This window comes from Clarias gariepinus, chromosome 2, assembly GCF_024256425.1.
Source record: "Clarias gariepinus isolate MV-2021 ecotype Netherlands chromosome 2, CGAR_prim_01v2, whole genome shotgun sequence".
Taxonomy (NCBI): Eukaryota; Metazoa; Chordata; class Actinopteri; order Siluriformes; family Clariidae; genus Clarias; species Clarias gariepinus.
The window spans coordinates 19,319,317-19,340,495 of NC_071101.1; the positions used below are offsets into that span (position 1 = coordinate 19,319,317).

A 21,179-nucleotide genomic window follows, 5' to 3' on the forward strand; every position below is an offset into this window, starting at 1 on the left:
GCTGTTCCCAGATGTTGCATTCCAGGTTAGATACACAGATGATGTGGTTTTGCTTGAGGCAGTGAGACTGGTGACAGCTGCATTTGTGAATCACAAACAAATACCCAAATTGTATATATGTACACATACATACAAACATTAAGAGATAAAATCTTATAAAAACACAGAACTACAGTCATACTTATTATTCTGCTGCTGCCACATGATTGACTGAGTAGATAACTACATACTATAAATGTGCAGGGTCACAAGAGATCCTATTAAGTGGACAATGAGTGTATTAACTATCAATTGTCTTCATTTCCACATGACATGAAAGTTAATGTGCTGGTGGAATAAATAACTGATTAAATAAACAAAACAATCTGTTAATAATAAAATCTGTTTGTGGAACTGTGTTATAAAAGCAACATCACACACTTGTCATGCTCTCATGCTGCTGTGCTTAATATCAGCATGGCTGTGCTAAGCCATGCTGATATCCAGATGAAAAAATGTGCTTATATTCAATACAACAGCATGACCTCGAGTGTGCTTTTCCTTAATTATACAGTGAAGATCCTGGTCCAATGAATAAGAGAAAATACTTACTGGTTTTTATTTTGTATTTACCCCACAAACATTCAAAACAATTACATGACCCTACACAACTGAAAGCTATAATTCATCCCTTTATTCATCATCTTTCTGTCATGTCATGTTTGTGTGATAAGACATTTTAGCTGACACAACTGATCAGACCATTCTTCTCTTAAATTTCCAAATATTTTGTTTGCTTTTTTGTTATCGCCACTATTACTAGCCATCCAATGAGTTTTGTGTAATCCTATGCCATCCTATCATTAGTGGTTTAGTCTCACTATAGTCCCAGTGCCACCTCCTGCCACTACTAAATTATTTTTTAGATCTGCCACTGTGTACGATGACAATAAAAAAATTGCATTCTATTCTCTTCTAAAATGCAAATGTATTGCCACTTTTAAAGGGGGGGGGGGGGGGGATCATGGGTATTCACTATTTTGTCACCCCACTTCATTGGAAATTTCCTTCTTTGGACAGATACAAACAAATCACAACAGGTGACAGAATGTCAGGTGTTGCTACTGAAGACTTACTCACACGTACAGTAAAGCAGCTGCACACAGCTTTTATTTTACAATAACTAAGGTTAAATTACAGAACAACAAACTCCAAAATACTAATGTCTTAATTTAAATATTTCAATTATAAGACCTATTGCAGAATAACATTATCTGTAAGCACAAGTCTTACTAGTGGATGCTAAGATTTGAGTTGTTGCTCCTGTAGTTTGATTAACTGTAGAGACTGCAGTATCACTGCTCCCAGGTGTCACATTCGAGGTTTGAGACACAGATGATGTGGTTTCAGTAGAAACACTGGTAACATCACTTGTGGTAACACCTTGTGGAATTAACACACACAAATAACAATGTTATTAAAGTAATTAAAGTCTGTAATTGAAATATAAAACAATGTTTGGAGAATATAAATTGTGCATTAACCCCACTTCATTGTAAACTGGCTTCTTTGGACAAATACAAACAAATCACAACAGATGTTTTTTTTATTTTTGTCTCTAACAAGAACTAAAATGTCAGGTGTTGCTACTGAAGACTTACTCACACGTACAGTAAAGCAGCTGCACACAGCTTTTATTTTACAATAACTAATGTTAAATTAGCACCAATTAGGAGACACCAAAACTCACATACAGAACAACAGACTCCAAAATACTAATGTGATAATCTTAATATTTCAATTATAAGACCTATTGCAGAATAACATTATCTGTAAGCACAAGTCTTACTAGTAGATGCTGAGATTTGAGTTGTTGCTCCTGTAGTTTGATTAACTGTAGAGACTGTAGTATCACTGCTCCCAGGTGTCACATTCGAGGTTTGAGACACAGATGATGTGGTTTCAGTAGAAACACTGGTAACATCACTTGTGGTAACACCTTGTGGAATTAACACACACAAATAATAATATTAATAAAGTCATTAAAGTCTATTATTGAAATATAAAACAATGTTTGGAGAATATAAATTGTGCCTTAATCTGCATATTCACAGATGCCCAAAATATAGAAAAATACAGCTACACATTTGCAAAACTTAGAGAATCAACTGTAGATAGCAAATAAGTAATAAATATGTAAACTCCACAATTACTGATTAATATTTGTATTTGTGTCAAATTGTGTTGTTCTGGATGCATCAAACCGACAAGGGCACACATTCAGTAAGCTAACCTGAGAAAGTTTTGAATGCACACGTACAAGAAACAAACATGAGATATGATATTCTGTTCTATATAACATGTTCTGTTCTTTGTTTGTAATGTTGTGCATTTTGTTAATTTTGACTGATGGTACCTAAAGAAAAGAGCAGAAAACCTTGAGTTGATAGATGGACTGCTTTTATTTAAATGTGTACACATGAAATGCACTCAATATTTTGGGTTCTGTGGTTGTTCTGGTGCCTTTCTATGCTGGCTAACACTGCCTTTATTAGATCATTTGTGCTGCATTGGCTTTTCAGTTACTGCTTTGCTAGTTTGTTCAGCTGAATTGATTGTAGTTGTCGTTCCAGTGACATAATAGACAAAGTGTATGAAATGGTACTGGTGGTAGTAGAAATTTAAATTATTGTGAAGCTGGAGCTAGGGTTGTGTTTCCATATTAAAGACCTGAAAGATATATTTTGATCACTTATTGTATTTTAAGAATTTTGAGAGCTACAGCAAGAAATCTTAATATTTTACTGTATCCTACACTCAAAAAATATGAGGTTAACTGTGCATTCCTGCAATTTGCCATCTGACAACATGTGATCAATTACACTTATAGCCCACCTATCCTTTTACAGTATATAAAACTACCTCATGTAATCAGCTGATCTGACACATCATATGACTTTAACAATGAGAACTTGTGCAATTTCTGTATGTTTGGTGAGCACATGATGACACAGAATTGTTCATTAGTCACTGCATTATATCTAACATGATTATTTCTTGCTCGTACCCTGTAGAAATACAGGTTTTTGGAAAAGGAATGACACTGAAATCGGTAAATTTGCCACAATATATCATGAATATGTTAGCATGTGGAAGAATGAGTTTTAAATGTTCAGGGTGTTGTACACGCTCAAGCCTTTAAACATTTACATACACAGGTCTATGTTTTTAAGGTGTTATTCCACTAATATTTGGTGATGTCATCATAATGTAATGAATAAACCATAAACATTTATCTCATGGTGCTTAGGCAGTGCAGTAATAAAAGGTCTGCAGAATACATGTGCTAGACAAGATATTTCATGTTTTTTTGTTTTGTTTTAGTTTATTATAATTTTTTTCATACTTTTAACCTTTGTCTGTATTTTAATTATGCAATTAACTGTTTTATTTTCTGAACGAAGAAAATTTGGGGAAAAGGAAAAAGAATTTGCATACTATCGATATTTTAAAACTAATGAATTTGACATTTAAATAGGATCAAATTTTTCAGACATTTGTACTTAAAACAAATATCTTCTATAATGACAATATCTATAGTCACATTGTCATTATGCACACATCGAATGCAAAACAGAAGGAACTAGATCTTAAACATTTTTCAGCACAATCTTGTTAGAGAACTTTCATCTCGTGTGATTGCTTTGTGACAGCAGATGGCGCTGTTGACCTTCATTTGGCTCCAGCTGACATAAAGCACAAAAAGCTGGGAAATGCTTTAAACATGATTAAGGTTTTCTCCTTCAGGTTACCTGCTTCTTTCCTTCAAAGTCTTCCTTTACTTTTTGTTTACCTTAAGGCATAATACTGCAATCAATCTGTTTAGTTAAGTAACTCAGTTTAATCAGGAGTGACTTGGTTACCCCTTGATCAAAGATACGTCACCACATTTTATTTTAATTGTCTCTCATGATATTTCACTGACAGGCATACGTCACACTCATTTACTGACCGACTTTAAACTAAATGATGACTGCAGCTCACTGTCTCACACTGCAGAACTGATCTGACTGGACTGATAGCCGTATTGGCTTGACTTCAATCAAGTTCATCAATGCAACAAATTACTAACCTGAAGTTGTATTTTGACCATCTGTAAGTATACTCTGAAAGAAAGAAGAGGCAAAACAATCATAAAGCTTAATATAATACAGAATACCATTAAGAGTAATAAAATGTAATAAGATTTATTAAACAATTAGACTGAACCTAATATTTCAATATTTAAATAAGCATATAACAAGCTAACTGCAAGAGGTTACACCCAGAGGACTGAATTACATTTTTAAATAATAATAATTATTATTATTATTATATTAATAAATAATTAATTATTATTATTATATCAAATATATGTAATATTTTTTACAAATAACATTATCATTATGTTAACTACTGTTTAGTATGCAGCTGGGGTTTAGAGATTTATACATTGCATTTTACTAGAAAGCACCTCACTAAAAAAATAAAAGTGTGCAGTGCGACACAATTATGTTCTTGTAATAAAACAGAATCATGAAATTATTTATAGATTTAATGACATAATGTACAACAGTTGTGTCTTCAGAATTGTTTGTCTCTATTTCGACATCATAGTCGTAGTTTATCAGCACCAAAACTTTAGTTTTTTCAATTATTATTTTAACTTGCTGGTTCATTCTCTCCATTACTATTTTAACTTTGCTGGAGCACCTTACAGTATGTCAGTTTAGTTCCTGCCTGTATATACAACCAAAAAGCAGCATATTATGTAAAAGATCACAGAAAATAAAAAAGCTTCTGGGTTTTGCATGCATGACATAAGAAGACGTTGAGGCAAAGTCCTCAGTAGGAATGTGAATGATTCTGGAGAATGGTGAAAAATAAAAAAATAAAAAAACTACAGTATGCAGCTAATTTCCTTATAAAACTGCTTTAATTGTACCTGAGACTACATGGTTAGCAAAGGGTCATAACTCCCATTACTGACTTTGCTTCATTACTTTATTGAATTACTGTTTACTGATTGTTATAGTAATTTTTTGAATGTAGAAACATTTATGAAGACATACTTGTTCTACAGCGCCTTACATTTTTGCACAGTACTGTATATATACATTTGAGCTCAAAACTCAAGCTATTCTCAACTCAAGCTTTTCTGTCATTCCACCTACTTTACCACATCACTTTTATTTCCGACCACACACATATCAACAGAGTAAAAAAATAATAATTATTTGCTCCCAGTCCAAAAAGCAAACTCTCCGCATTACCCAGCAAATTACACCTAAATCAACTAAAGCCTTAAACCAAACCTATAATTCGGTAATTAAAAAAAGTTCAACAAATCATCAAAAGTCCAATCAACCTAAATTAAACTTTAAAAGGATGCTCATGAACAACCTTACAGGTTATCTAGGTGAAGCCAGCACTGAAGTGGACTTTTCTGTCAACCACAACTTTCAACTTGTTTACCATTCACCAGTCACAGTAAATGAGTTGGTTAAAAGCGACAAGGTGTTTTTCAGCAAAAATTTAATCCAGTGTCTCTTTTACAGACGGAACCATTTTTTTTAAAGAATAATCTTTTTTTCATTCTGACAGGACAAATGAAAAAAAAAAAAAAAAAAAACCTGCGATCAATAAAGATTTTCTGTTATCTGTGCCAAGCAAATTTAGTTAAACCAGTGGTTTAATCCACACCCATGGATGCTTTTAAAGGGATAAAAATGTACAGTAGTTGAGGTATTTTACATTACATTATAAGGGCAGACAAAATTGAAGAGGAAATTAATATCAGATAAAATAACCGGCACAACTCAGTAATCAAAATTATGATTTTTTAAATGTCTTGTTTAAGGAAACAGGTCCAATTTCATTGCTATGAGACACTGATCAGTTACACACTACTGGAGCAACAAAAAAGCATTTAGAACATAATATTAAAAATCATGATGAATTTTAATGCTGATATACAGTATAACAGCTTTATTGTTATAAACAACAGAGACCTATTATTTGGTTTTAATCATTAATGGGAAATTGAATAGAAAGGCATTTTAAAAGCATGCCAATGTCTCAATGAGCTGACTATTTACTAGACTGGTAAATATTAAACACTATCACACTCAGGTCTGTTAGTCTTTTTTTTGTAGAACAATCAGAGTAAAGATTTTTTTTTTTATAACTGAATATTCGATTCATTCCGGACTCTACACAATGGGTGTGTAGCCTCGGCTTGGCATACAGGGAGCAGGAAGAGCACCCTACTAATACCACAATTGCCACTTCCCACGGCGACTGTTCTCAAAGGGCCTTGCGTTGTTGCCGACCCTCCTGACCCTTTTTCCACTGCTCTGCCCTGTCTCAAACTCAATGCTCTATTCTTTATAAAGGTCACAGAACACACTGCATGCAATGTTGGTGCATGTATATATAGCATTTTCATAAAGACTACTGCAAGGTTTATATTCTTTTTGATAAACACATTTCCATAACTTTTTCTTGACTTCAAGAATTCTGGAAAAAGGAACAAGAAAAAAAAAAAAAAAGAGTTTTTGGTCTGCCTATTCAGGAAAAATGAGCTAAAGTGTTTCGTGATCATCACTACATGACACAATTACAAACATGTACCTTGTGTGTGTACCATTTCACAGAGATATGTTTATATCTATGTAAAAAATTATTTTTATATATATATATATATATATATATATATATATATATATATATATTATTATTATTATTATTATTAAATAACGTTCATGGTTTACTTAACATCTCAGTTCTATAATGGTGAGTTGGACAGGCTGGTAACCAGACTAGCTTATTTGTTCTACTCATCAAAACAATTTATACTCATTCATTTATCCCTTACTACGAAGAGCAATTTCTTTAAAATTCTGTAGTAAAATTAATTAATCTTCACTGTAAACATATAGTAGCTCACTGTGACATGCCTGAGTCTGATTGCCTTGCAATTTGAAATGTCTTTTATAGAATGTAATAAATGATTACATTTTGGTTCAAGTAAAGTGACAAATCAATTAATTTTAAATTTTATTGTAATTTATTGTGAGTGTAAAGTCGGTCACTATAACTGTTACATGTGTGTACTGTCCTTTTTATTTCAAGATTAAGATAACTCTAAATATTAATAGAGACATTCTATGAAATTGACCATGTATACTGTAGTTGTTAAAAGCTTAATGATAAAAATAATAAATAAATAAATAAATAAATAAATAAATAAATAATATAGTTTCTTAAATTCACTCTTACTCACTGATTGTCTATACCGCTTAATCCTGTCCCAGGCGACGAGGTACATCATGAACAGGGTGCCAATTCATTGCAGAGCACACACATACAGTACACACACTTACACACTCATTCACACACTACGAGCAATTTGAAAATGCCAATTAGCCTAATCTGCATGTCTTTGGAGCAGATAAGAAAATCGGGACCCGGAGGAAACCCACCAAGCATGGGAAGACCATGCAAACTCCATGCACACAGAGGTAGGAATCGAACATGATGGAAAATTTAATCTGGATGCTAGATGTCCAGGTGACAGAACTAACCACTAAGCCACTGTTCCGCCTTGTTTCTTAAATTATGTTTTAATAAATTAATTTTTATATGGCCTTATATCATCTCTTTATACTTTCACATATCAACTGGCCACCATACACCAAAATCGAAGCTAAATATTTGGGACTATCATACTGTAGTTCCATCTATTCTAGATATTACGTAACATTTTATCCATTCCAGAGGCGAGTTCTTATGGCGAAAATTCGCATTGCGAAACGTATTTTCCCATTGGGAAATATTGTAAATGCAGATAATCTGTTTCAGCCACCCAAGATATAACCAACATTATAATTTTCAACACTATAATTATATTTTTGAATATTGAAAATGATCAAAACATTTAAAGAAGACATGTAAATACGGTAAATTATCAATTAAATTGATATTAAATCTTACTTAATTAAACCCTAATTTATAATTCCTCTTGGCACCAACTGCTTTAAAAATAAAACTGAAAGCTCCTTTTTATTCTTGCTAACGTCCTTGCTAACATTCTTGGGACCCATAGTGCTACGTCTTCACTAAATCTTGCACAAACTGCAAAAAAATATGTAAACTTGCTTTGCTTGGCTTTCCACTGAAACAAACATGTTTTAAACGGCTCCTATACATGCGCGTAACTTATTCAGTGCTCGGCTCGGCTCGGCCCCTTATATGCCAAAAAACGCTTTTAGATACAGAGACAAATTTCTTGCAAAAAGGCAAAAATTTGTGAGGCGGGGCCAAGGTACCACTGTATTCTGTTTTAATACTTCTATGCCTGTGTGGTTTTATGTAGGGCTATATTTACTTCCCTGCACTGGTGCTTACAGTATGTTAAGTTATCTATTGATTAGATTATTATCAGAAGGTTTAAAACTAATGTTTCTTTGTTCATGAAACTTTTATTTAATGAAGAATAAACAATAACTAAATAATATTGTAATGGCCCACTCAAAATATATGATAAATGATTTTTTTATTATTGTATTAAAAGCTAGACGACAAGTCTGGACAGCTAAAGGTATTTTTTCCCAAACACCTTTACGCACATGAGCCACAAAATAATTATAAGAGACATGTTGCAGACTGCCACTGTACTCTTTTAAAGTTTTACTAGCATGACTGATTGAATGACGGATTAGCTAGAATAGTTTTCATGTTCAGGGGGAAAACAACAACAAAGCTTGTATTATGTGAACACTTAAATACTTTACTAAGAAATCAAACATACAGTACATTATCAGCGGTTTTACAGACACAATGTATTGCAATTATGTCCCATCTGAATATAGGACTTAAAATGTTTAAAAAGACTGTCTGGTACTGTCTAATTTATTTTTGACCTTGAGGCCTAGGTTGAAAATAGCTGGCAGGCTGGATCAAATTGCTCAGACAGACCCTGGACAATTACTATTGTGTAGATATAGTTGATAGCAGGTTAAAGGAAAACAATTAAATATAAAATACATGCAATGATTTCCCTATTTACTATACAGATAAATATTAAAAAATACTTATATTTACTCTTCTTTCTCCACACACATCTACTGACATTACAATAATTATCTTTATGCAGCTATAAAGAAAACTGGATCTCCATTTGTCTGCTGATTAAATGTTCGATTTGTTTGGTTAACTGTTTGGCCAAACTGTTTTTTTTTTTTTTTTTTTTTCAGAGACAATTCTGCATACTTCCCACTTACAGTTTTTTGCTTAGACCCCACCCCCACCCCAATACTGTACATATACAACTTATGACTAGGAAGTATGCACAGAGTACTTACTGTAAAGACTATGACTATAGTATCAAATAAAAGCTTTTGTATGGTAATAGTGTCACTTACATTTTTACACCATTGCAGCGTGGAAATGATATAGAAAGTAATATTAATATTATCAGCTTCTACAAAACACTGAAACACTGAAAACTCCACTAAAACTTCACTGAACAATGCCAACTTCCAACAGGTTTCAACTCTTAGAGAAACCAAATAGTTTCAATACAAAATCAAGAGAGGCTTTAGTAAAAAGTATGATTTTAGTTCACGTTTTATGTACTTATCAAATATAGTCATAGCAAGATTAACTTCACTATACTAACACGTATTCTAAAAAAAATATGTCTACTTTATTCTGTTTTTATACTTGTACTTAACATCTGATTGTCTTTTTATCTGATTGATTAAATGTACTTGCCTTATACTTAATGTTCATGTATACCTGTAGTTTGAGGAAGAATAGTTTAAAGTAAATAGTACAGGAGTGAACCAGAATCCGGCCATATACAGTATGTACACAGTGTTATTAATCCATACAAAAAAAGATAAATACTAAAGACATAACATCTGATTTAATATTTAAACTCCTACTATGGAGTAAATAATAGTACTAACAATACTAATATCCATTTCAGTGTAACTCAAGAATATTGTTTTCTTAGTGTTGTTTGTGTCCTACACTGTTCTATAAGGCTCATCTTATTTTTTAAATTTTCTTTGCCACTGTGTTTGTTTCATTATGTTTTGAACTGCAGTGTTAATTTGAGTTATTGCATATTTGGTATCAGAAAAATATTTGTTGAAAACAAAAATTTTATATAATTAGAGTTATAAGAAATAAAAACGTTCCCAGCCTCAAATATTTCTTGTGATTTTATTTTGTGTCGTCCCCTGGTAATGTTTATTAGTTAACTTCAAGTCTACTTGTCAAGGTATAATTTAACTCCAAAAAAGAATACCTAAATAAAATCCTAGTACTACGCTTAAAAAAATATCAAAAACATAAAAGTGGTAAACTACAAGTAAGATAAGTTTACATTAAGAAAACCTACAAGTAATCTTGCAGTATAAAACTGTTAAACTACTGTACTAGCTTACTGAGAGGATACTTTAAAGTATACTTTTATAAACTAAAAAGTGGACTACAATTATAGAAATAGGACCTGTAAGTTTACTTATAGCATACGTCACATTACAGCTGCAGCAAAAAAAAATGGAAATGTAAACTAGTTGTGTCCTCAAAGTTTACTAGCCTACGTTTACCCAAAAATATACTTAAAATTAGAAATTTATAAATTAAAAAGTGGGACAATTTAGTCCCAAGAAGTATTGAAATTGTACATTCAAAATTATACTACTGAACATTAATATTAGTATACTTTACTACATAAAGTTTACGTGAGAAATACACTACCTATCCAAAAAAAAAGTCACACACTCTAATATTTCATTGGGCCGTCTATCGATTTGATAACAGCTGTGACACTTTTTCGATAAGCTTACGCAATATCACAAGTACAGTATTTCAAGCCAGAGTTGCATTAATTTCATTTAAAAACTTGTATTGATGATGGAAGAGTTGGCCCTCTGTGTAAAGCCTTCCCCAGCACATCCCAAAGTCTGGACTCAATAATGTCCCAGACATGTATAAAAAAGATGACTCATGCTTACTGAACTACTCTTTTACAATTTGGGAATGATAAATCTTGGTATTTTCATCTAGGAACACGCCGTCAGAAAAGAAGAACATCAATTAACGGATTGTATTCAAATAGTCAGCTGACCTCACTTATTGGGCACAAAATGTTGCTGAACCTAGACATGACGAAATCATAACACTGCCCGCACCAGTTTGCATGGTAGTCACTCTGACTTTCTTATTATACTGATGTTGCCATCACTCTGGACCAAAGTAACGCTGGACTCATCAGACCACATGACCTTTTTCCAGTACCCCACAGTCCATTCTTTATGCTCTCTAGGAAACTGAAGGCTTTTTTACAATGAGCATCACTAAATGGTTTTTCTTAAGTCTTCCGTTAAGGCTACACAGCTGCTTTGTCCCAATCTATTTCGTTCTCTTAGTACTGTGCATGTGGAAATGCTCTTACTTTTACTTTTAAACATAGCCATGTTTTTATTTAAATGATATAATTGTATCTAACGTTTATGATCTCCCATCATGCTCATTCAAAAAAAAATTCTTACCACATTTCTTCAAGCCACTAAATTGGCTCTTCTGAAAAAGAGTAACATCTTTGCCACAACCACAGGATATGTCTTCTGACATGATTGTTTACAAATGAAGAAGCTAGTCACTACTACAGTTATGGTTAAATAATTTGTTGCCAGCTGAAACATATTCACATCTGCAGTAATTATCTAAAGGATAATTACCTATTAGCTTAATTAAATCCAAAAGGTGACTTTTTTTGGACAGGCAGAGTAAACTTTTTTATCCTTTTTATGGAGGTATCAGTGACGGGCACACGCCCAAATCTTTTTTCGCCCCTTGCTCACTCCAAAGGCTCTCTTGGCTGCTATACTGTATCTAGCATGGCTGATGGATAATAATTGTTAACGAATCACTGACTTTCTCTGCGCTATAAAAGTGAAGTGTGAAGCTTCGCTTGAGGATGATAATTTGGGAGTGAGAAGAATGCGCGGCGGATGCTTAAATTGAGAGTGGCATAGGAGAGGGGTGATGCCACGAGCCCTAGGGTCTATAAAGAAGCGTGGAGTGAGCACCGGCGTTTAATTGCCACATAGGAGACAACTGCTACTAACAGCATGAGCATGATGAGATAATAAACATACATCCAACATTCATACATTCATACTGCTATCATGAACCCAAAATCAGTGGTTTGTATTGGTCATCTTATTCTCCTAATTTGGAAATGTGTGGTATAACTTGAAAGGTCAGGGCATGAACTCCCATTGAGTAAATAAGCCTTATAAGTTAAGCCTATAAGGGTGGTTTAAGCTATTACAGCCAGATGCTCGGAGCTGGTATTCTCTCCGATATGCCGATAATTAAACTGATTATTTTTCAAAAACAGAGGCACCACTGTAATATGGAATTTCATTAAAACTAGCATCCTCAAGCATTTAAACTCAAAATATCACGTGTGTTATTGGTTTTATATGTACATGATTTTAAGGCATTGTGAGAATTTTTGCCCCTTGCAATGATAAAAAAAGGAGAGGTTTTGTATTTGGGCTTGTTAATGCATAACACATTACGTAGGTGATGGAGCAGTCACTTCCTCAATTCCTGGCATGTGCTCACCTATGCGCATCAATGCAAATGTGTCTAAAAGACCTTCCTGTGTTTCAGGTCAATTTCCGTATTTATCACTAAATCAATTGGAATTGGATACATTCAACACAGATAAATACTAATGTTTGTAATATTTGTCTTAGGAATCCTAGCAATTATAAAATTAGCTTTGCCAAGATGTTAAATTCCTGCCTTTCAAATACTCGTTTCCAGTAAAGTAAGAAATGATGTGCTGTAGAATGGTGTTGGTGGTTTTGCGCCTGCAAACTGTATTAGGTTTATTTTTGTCTGTTTGTTTGTTTGTTTGTTAGTCATTTTAAAAATATAGAGTTGGTACAGTACACAGTGAAATAAAACAACGTTCCACCAGGAATGTTAAATAAAACAGAAATACCTGAGACATCAAATAACTAAATAAGATTATAACAAAGGACTACATAGTGTGTGTGTGTGTGTGTGTGTGTGTGTGTGTGTGTGTGTGTGTGTGCAAACAGCGTGAGACAGTTCATTTATTACCAAAACCAATAACCTGTAGAACAAAAGAATAGGCACAAAACAGGACAAGGCAGTTCTAAGTTCTTCTTCAAGATTTTGAATGTTGGTTCTTTAAAAACAGAATCTTCCAGCATTGCCCTGTGGGACCTTAGGCTCTGAGACAGAAACACAACCCTGCTACACAATGCTGCTTTAAAACATCCAACATCAACAAAAAAAAAATCCTTGGGAAGGTGCTAGAGACTGATTCTCACGTTACATTTTTCTGTCATCTTGACAAAAAATGTCAACCACAATGATGAGACAGAGAACATCACACAATTATTTATAAATTAGTCAACGGTGGGTAAACTAACTTTAATCTCCACAAGGTTGCACATTCTAATCAGGGAACAGGTTCCAACCAAGGACTCTGAAAAAAAAAACCATTACTATGTAGCTGAAATTTTGTTCCAACTTCCTGGAAGAAGTCAATACAGGTAAACCAATGGCATGCTATTCAGTGCCACTTTATTTATAGATAATGAAAATGCTTCCTGGAGAAATCCACCCCACCACTTTTAGTTTGTCCCTCCGGAAGCATACACTCCCAACAATGTACATAACAAACCTGTCAAACCTGTATACAATACAGTATAATGGTGGTGTAAATATAAATAGAAACTAAGATGAGTTTGCTGGCATATTCATGCTCAAATTTATAAATTTTCACCCAGCACATGCGAGTGTAATAAATAGGTGTCCAAACACTTTTGGCCATATAGTTTATATTTAACAAAACAAATAGTGTATGCAAACTCCGCATGTACTACCTTATATATCCTTTGTTGCACACATAAAAGGACTGAGTCTTTGTTTTAAAATATTAAAGGACATCAGGGAAAACACAACAAGAAATCAGAGAGCATGTTTTAATACACAATGTCTCCAGATCCTTAGTGGAACCATGTCTACTCCTGGGGATTTAACATTTCCTGTTAACCCCAATGGTTTTAATGAAATTTACAGTAGGTCAGACGACTGCCAGATGATAGCCCTGTCAATGGATTAATCATCTGGTCTTCTACTGAAATATTTAACCATACCCAAATTATGGTTCTTCACAGATAAGGTCAAATTTACATTTAAATCTTTTCCAAATTTTGTCACATTACAGCCACAAACATGAATCAGTTTTATTGGAATTCCACGTGAAAGACAAATACAAAGTGGTGTACATGTGAGAAGTGGAACGAAAATCATACATGATTCCAAATATTTTTTACAAATAAATAACTGCAAAGTGGGTGTGCGTAATTATTCAGCCACCTGAGTCAATACTTTGTAGAACCACCTTTTGCTGCAATTACAGCTGCCAGTCTTTTAGGGTATGTCTCTACCAGCTTTGCACATCTAGAGACTGAAATCCTTGCCCATTCTTCTTTGCAAAACAGCTCCAGCTCAGTCAGATTAGAGCATCATGCTCTGGGGGTGCATGCTCTGGGGGTGATTTTCTGTCCACTTCTCAAGTGTACACCACTTTGTATTGGTCTTTCACGTGGAATTCCAATGAAATTGATTCATGTTTATCGCTGTAATGTGACAAAATGTGGAAACGTTCAGGGGGCCGAATACTTTTGCAAGCCACTGTAACTGTATTTCTATACCAAACCAACACTGAGGCAGAAACTCATTTTTTGGTCTGATCTGACCACAGATGTCAATTCCAGTAGTGTCTGACAAACTTCAGAAACATTCGCGGTTAGATGAAAGAAATGTAAAAAATTGACAGGACGTTTCTTCATTCTAATTCTAGATTTTGTGACTTTGTGACACCAGAACACTTTCCTATTGTACAATTCACCAGCTTTGTAGAAAAAATTCTAGGAGAAACTCCCACCTCTTAACTATCCTCAACGCTGTGTCTGGAGCAAAATACAATTCCATCCTACTGGCTCTAAAATTTTTCAGGGTTGGAACTCATTTTCTTACAACTGCCTGGTTTAGGGAGGTCATACTTTCGACACATTACTTTTAGATATTCGTCTAATAAATACTCCATTGAAACAGGAAGTCATGGATGAGCACTTAGGAGTTCCTAGACACTCAAGAGACTCAGGACACTTCAAGAAGTAAAACAAAAAGTGGAAACTTGCTTCAGTTGTGTTTCTTTCCTTATAGATCCTAGTGATTTCCAATAACGGTCCCATGATTTTATTATTTTTATATTTCTTTTTCTTAGAAAAAAATACTTTAATTAAAGAATATATTTATTTAATATTTGTAATGTGGAATTTGGCAAATTAACCACATTTTTGATAATCACTTTTTAATACATTTTATACAGCGCACTAATCATTATAGATCTGAATTTATATCAGTAGGTCTAAACCCACCAAGTTTGCAGTGTCAACTCCAAACCCTCTTTAAAATATCTTAACAGAATTATAATAAAATTCTAATACAGTTTGCACATCTTTTCAGAAAAGAATATGAAAACATTTCTAGAACTCCAAACAATGAGGAAGTAAATGCATAAAGGTTATGTTATTAATAACACTGTACTACAAGACAATTTAATATTTCACAATCCATTTCAATTTTAAAATTTTACAAAGTTTTGTTGTCCCCTGTTCATCTAATTTTCTATCCAATAAATGTTATTTTCTGAATATTTATCATTTTAAAATGAAACAAAAATTTGTGCAAATTTTATTAAAAACATCTTCACAGTACGGTAAAAGTTGCTTTAAAAAATAACCTTTAAATATGTAAAATAAAGCTATAAACATTACACATTACACAAACATTTAAACATTCTGGTTTGTTCTAAAACAGATGGAGATCATATCACACTACACTAAATAGCCATCAGTGTTTTATGATATGCAAATTGGCTTAAAATAGCTATAATAGGTTTCACAAAAAGAGAGGAAAATAAAGAGGCCCGACTCTTAAACTTCCTTATATGACCATAAAAAGCATTGTTACTGGCTTATCTATGAGCCATATAGACATGCAAAAAATACTGAAATGAGTCATCCATTTCAACCAGCTACCTGAAGTGTGTTGGCACTGATGTAAACACAGCAGTCTAAATGAGCAAAACTGAGTTCCTAAAAACACACTAAATTAATAAATAACAACAAAAATGATCTTAATAAAAGATCTTGATAAGTCACAAGAGCTCAACACTAGTTTTTAACCACGTCAGTTGTTTACCATTGGGAAACTATTCATGCTAAAACTCATCAGTACAACCCTGTGAGAATGATTTGCTATCAGATTATCATGCAAATGAGTCTAGCACATTAAAGCATAGTTTAATCCTAATAAAACATTCCAAATCAAGTCTATACCATGTTATATATTTGTTAATGATCTTTTGACATTTGTTGCTTACTTGCTTTTTTTGGCTTTGTACACTCATGTCTATAGTTGGCCTCGCCTGTTCCTTGTTTCGCCTCTCTTTTTAGGCTCCATGGTTTTGCTCTGTTCCTTGAGAAGTCATGCATATGCAAATCTGTAATGCTGAGCTCTGCTATTGAGTATTTCCTTGTTCTTTCCTGATCACACCATATCCCTATCTGGAGCCTGATTATGGATATGCCAGTGATGCAGTACATTTGTCTGCCGGTTTTCTGACCGCAGCATTGAACTTTAACCATGGTTCAGTAAAAAATAATAATACAAATGCTCTTCTTCTTGATAAATTTCTGTGAATGCATGTTAAAAAACATGCTTTTTTTAAATTAATGACGTTAGATTCCATGTGAAACAACTGTTGACTGGGTTTTATGCAAAGCAGTGCAGCATTCTGTCTGACTTTAAAACGCCCACATTATGGGTTACTTAGTATGCGTTATGTCTCCAGTAAGAAGTATTAAAAGCCAATTGAAGTATTGTAGAATAGTATATTCAATAACCTAACCTGTATGCATTTACTTCCTCATTGTTTGGAGTCCTAGAAATGTTTTCATTTTCTTTTCTGAAAAGATGTGAAAGTCTCCCTTTTAATGTGACAAGATGTGAAAAGATGTGACAAGACCGCCTTGACTTCAACCATCAGAAACATATCAAACTATGTGTCAGAACTAAATAACTGAAATTAGGCGATCTGGTGATACTTTCTCCCAACTACATCATCTAAATACCTTGTATGATCCACAAATGAGGTGGGTTAAGTATTATTCTTTTGCCAAACATCCTGTTTGAAAACACCAGTTAGATTCATTGTGCTAATGAAGAAAAACACTGAAAAGAAACTGCAATGTATACAACAGTATATGCTTAACTCACTCATGTTCTCAGGAGGTTAAAATGGTTATATTTATAATAGTGTTTTAATCATACTGTGTATTTAAAAATAAATCAGACATAAAATTCTGTGAATATTCACAAAGCAATTAAACTAAGCATAAAGCTTTATGTCCTTCACTTGTCACCAATTAACAGCCAACGAAAACTATTTTTTTTTTTCATTCTTACACTTGCTGCACCCACGGACGCTTTTGTACACTTTGACATACTAACTTTATTAACATACAGCTCTCGGTGCATGCTTCTATATTCAGTAAAGTACTGTAAAATTAAATAGGAAAGAAATCTAGACTTTAGATTTTATTACACACCCCAGTGACCCCAAATCATCTGTTTAGAAAGGTGCACTGAAGGGTACTTCTTCCTCCTGAAGTAACACACTTTATTTGTCCATTCTTCCTGAACATTGCTGTAAATTAATCAATGCAACCACATCCTAAGGTAATGGCATCCTGTAATTTATAAATAAAGCTGAAATGTACTTCTATAGTCAGAAATACATGTTTCATTTAGAATACACCTCCAGTAAAGTGATTGAAAATTAAGAGATCATTTTGGTTTACTTAACCAGGCCTTAATCCATAATAAAAAAAATTCTGGTAGCATTAACGAACAATATGCGCAAAGATCCATGATGTTAGACACTGTACTTTTAGCATCAACAACTTAATGAATCATAATTTTAGCTTCTTTAAGAGCGAGCGATTTTTATCTCAAAGCATTTCCTGTTGGCCACAATAAACAGTTTTATGTACGTCCTTCCTAAGAAAAAATACTTTTTAATACTTTCTACTCTGCTTACAGACTAAACAACCAAAACTGTCATTTAGATTAAAATCAATCATTTAACAGTGGGGCCTAAATTACACAGTTTGGTGTTACTGGAATGATCATACACTCATTTGCAAGCTCAGGGATGGGAAAGCAACCGCTGAATTAAAATGTTTCAGTTCCCTTATTTTGGGGTGCATTAATATAAAATTCAACAGTGGCCCATAATGACATGACCACTTCACAGAACACTTTACAAGACATGAAACCAGCATTATACAAGGTCACAGTAAAGCCCAAAAAAACTTTTAGAGTTGCCAGGGTCAAGCTAATAAGTAGGGTTTCTTACTATAAGCTGCTTCATTTATATCCAGTATCAAATTTGTGTTACTTACATAAAAAACTCTTTTAACACCACATGATTTTGGTTTATTATGATATATTTATTTTGTATGTTTATGTTGAATATATTATACAATACAACAATACAAAAACAACACTAGCACATTGTAGGACAAATTTTAGCTTAGTTTTCCACTGTACCTAGTAGGACACTTTTCATTTCAATCTTAGCATTTAAAGAATTTCCACTTAGGTACAAAAGGTAACTTAAACATAAATAAATAATGGTAAATACTCTTACACTCTCTCTCTCTCACTCACTCATGCCACTTGCCATGTACAAGGTCACAGGGGGTCTGGAGGCAAGGTACAGCCAGGGCAGAGTGCCAATCCATCGGAGGGTGCACAAGCACACACACACACACACACTCACATAATGTGTGGAATTTGAAAATGCCAATTAACCTATTCTGCATGTCTGGGAGAAAATTAGAGGAAACCCACCATGCACGATGAGAACATGCAAACTTCACGCACAAACAGATCCAAGACTCGAACCACAGGGATAACCACAACACCACATTGCCCCTAATGGTAAATAATATTTTTTTTAATTAAAAAATAATAATTATTAAAATAATTCAATATAATTAAGCGCATTATAACGTTTTCTTTTCTATTTAAGTTAAACAGACATAATAAATACTGATACGAAAAAAAAAGCTACATGAGGCCGGAATAATTTCTTTTAAGTGCACGGGTGTAACAATGAATGCGAAACATTTATTTTTGGTTATTGCACATACAGTAGCTTGAACCTGGTCAGAATAGAGCTCATTTGCAAACTGTATGTAGACTGTCCTCTGCCCCTGAGTCTATGCATTCAGATGATGTGTTACAATGCATTATGTCATGGATGATATATCGAGCTGGCATTTACCTTGTAAATGTATCCAGAACATTTTTCAGCGCTATACAATTGTCAATTTTTGCCTTTTATTCTTGCAAGTTTATTTAATGTAATGTACAAAAAGATGTAACTTTCATGCCAACCCATCACTGGGCACAATCACACACAATCATGTGAAACACTAATCGGCCTACACTTGTATGTCTTTGGTAGAAACTGTTGTACCAGGAGGAACCTGAGCAAGCATAAACTCATTCCACATAAACACACACAGAGAGACACAGAACAGGTGGGGTTCGAACCCCATCCTCAGCCTATAAAATCAGACCCAATGCTTTAGCAATCGTAACAGAATACTTTTTTTACTTCAGTCATTTACAAATGACCAACTGTTAAGTTTCCCTCAACTCTAATTAAACTAGTGCTGTACCTGGCGGAACAGGTGCACAGCTCGAGATAATAAGCGGCACTATTCCAACACACTCAAACGTTTACCCGAGTTCAGAGTTGTTAAAAACACTACCTGATGAAGCAGACACAGCAACAGGAGAGTCGCAGGGAGGAATATTCTTAACGAAGGATGTCGAGTCATGATGTCTGTTCGGGTCCAGCTGAGCGGTGAAGCCTCATGTATCCCGTTCAAAAGTTTGCTCGCGCGAGCTCACCTTTTTCGGTGATGTCGCTCCGCCTCTAGTTCTGTTTGCTAAGTTGCTTAAATGTTGTTGTTATTATTATTACAATTATTTACAAATAAAAGTACAAAAAACAACCCCTTACAGCGACAAAGCGTTTAGAAGCGTGTGAGATGTGTCAGCTAGATAGCATGAAGAAAGGGAAGAAAGTTTGAGAGTGTAGAGTGCTGGGTGGAGCAGTCAGGGCACCAGCAGTCACTTCTGATGGACGGAGTGCTCTATAGTTCCGCCTCTTCTACACGACAGGCCTGCAGAGCTCACACCACAAACAACTCGCTCGCTCTCTCTCTCTCTCTGTGCGTGTGTGTGCCATTTTACACTCCACCACAAGCAGTGTGTATGGCTTTCTCAAAAGTAAAAAGGAAGTTAAGCCGTATGAACGTTTAAAAAAATAACATTATTATGAAAGACCACCAAAATTACACAAGGAATGACCCATGTTTCAATGCTGTGTTTTTAACTTTATTTATATAGCATGTGATGTTTTAGTAAAGTCAAGCGGTCAACTGGGCTTTTTTTAAATTGTCATTTCCCCACATCATGAGGTCACAAACTTCCGGGGTGCAAAATGACCAGCAAAGTCCTGGAGATCAAATGTCTGATTTTAAGCAGTTATGTACCACTATATTTGTCTAAAGACATTAAAGCTAAGTGTAATTACATTTATTCCTTAATAAAACTCTCAACTCATCCAGATGAGGTAAAATGTATGTCTATCTTATTACCATCACGTTGTGTTTATATATATATATATATATATATATATATATATATATATATATTTAATTATTTAATAGATTAATTAATAATCAAAGTCAAATACTTATTCAAAAACGTTTTCGATTCAGCAGTGGCTTCTAAAAATAGTAACCACTAACATGATTTCAGTTAGTTGTTGTGGTCTCCCTCTTAGTCAGATTCTATCTACATTATGTAGAGCACACAGCACCCCCAAAAGACAAAACCACTACTAAGTTCACAGCGATTCTTTCTGCAGTTTAGCAGCATAC

General features: G+C 33.9%; 1 protein-coding gene across 1 annotated transcript; it reads right to left on the bottom strand.

Annotated features, from left to right (window-relative positions):
- Positions 1–1,249: 1,249 nt before the first annotated feature.
- On the bottom strand, positions 1,250–20,457 carry LOC128540381 (serine-rich adhesin for platelets-like). The gene is made up of 4 exons (XM_053510717.1): positions 20,001–20,457; positions 4,112–4,145; positions 1,829–1,978; positions 1,250–1,422 (listed from the first exon to the last, which is right to left on the bottom strand). Exons 1-4 carry the CDS (start codon positions 20,067–20,069, stop codon positions 1,250–1,252), a joined length of 426 nt encoding a protein of 141 aa, XP_053366692.1. The 5' UTR covers positions 20,070–20,457.
- Positions 20,458–21,179: the final 722 nt, after the last annotated feature.

Coding starts and splice junctions, on each gene's coding strand:
- LOC128540381 (XM_053510717.1), bottom strand. CDS start 20,069: ATGACTCGACATCCTTCGTTAAGAATATTCCTCCCTGCGACTCTCCTG. Junction 4,146..20,000: donor TGCTGTGTCTGCTTCATCAG/GTAGTGTTTTTA, acceptor TCTTTCTTTCAG/AGTATACTTACAGATGGTCA. Junction 1,423..1,828: donor TCAAATCTCAGCATCTACTA/GTAAGACTTGTG, acceptor TAATTCCACAAG/GTGTTACCACAAGTGATGTT.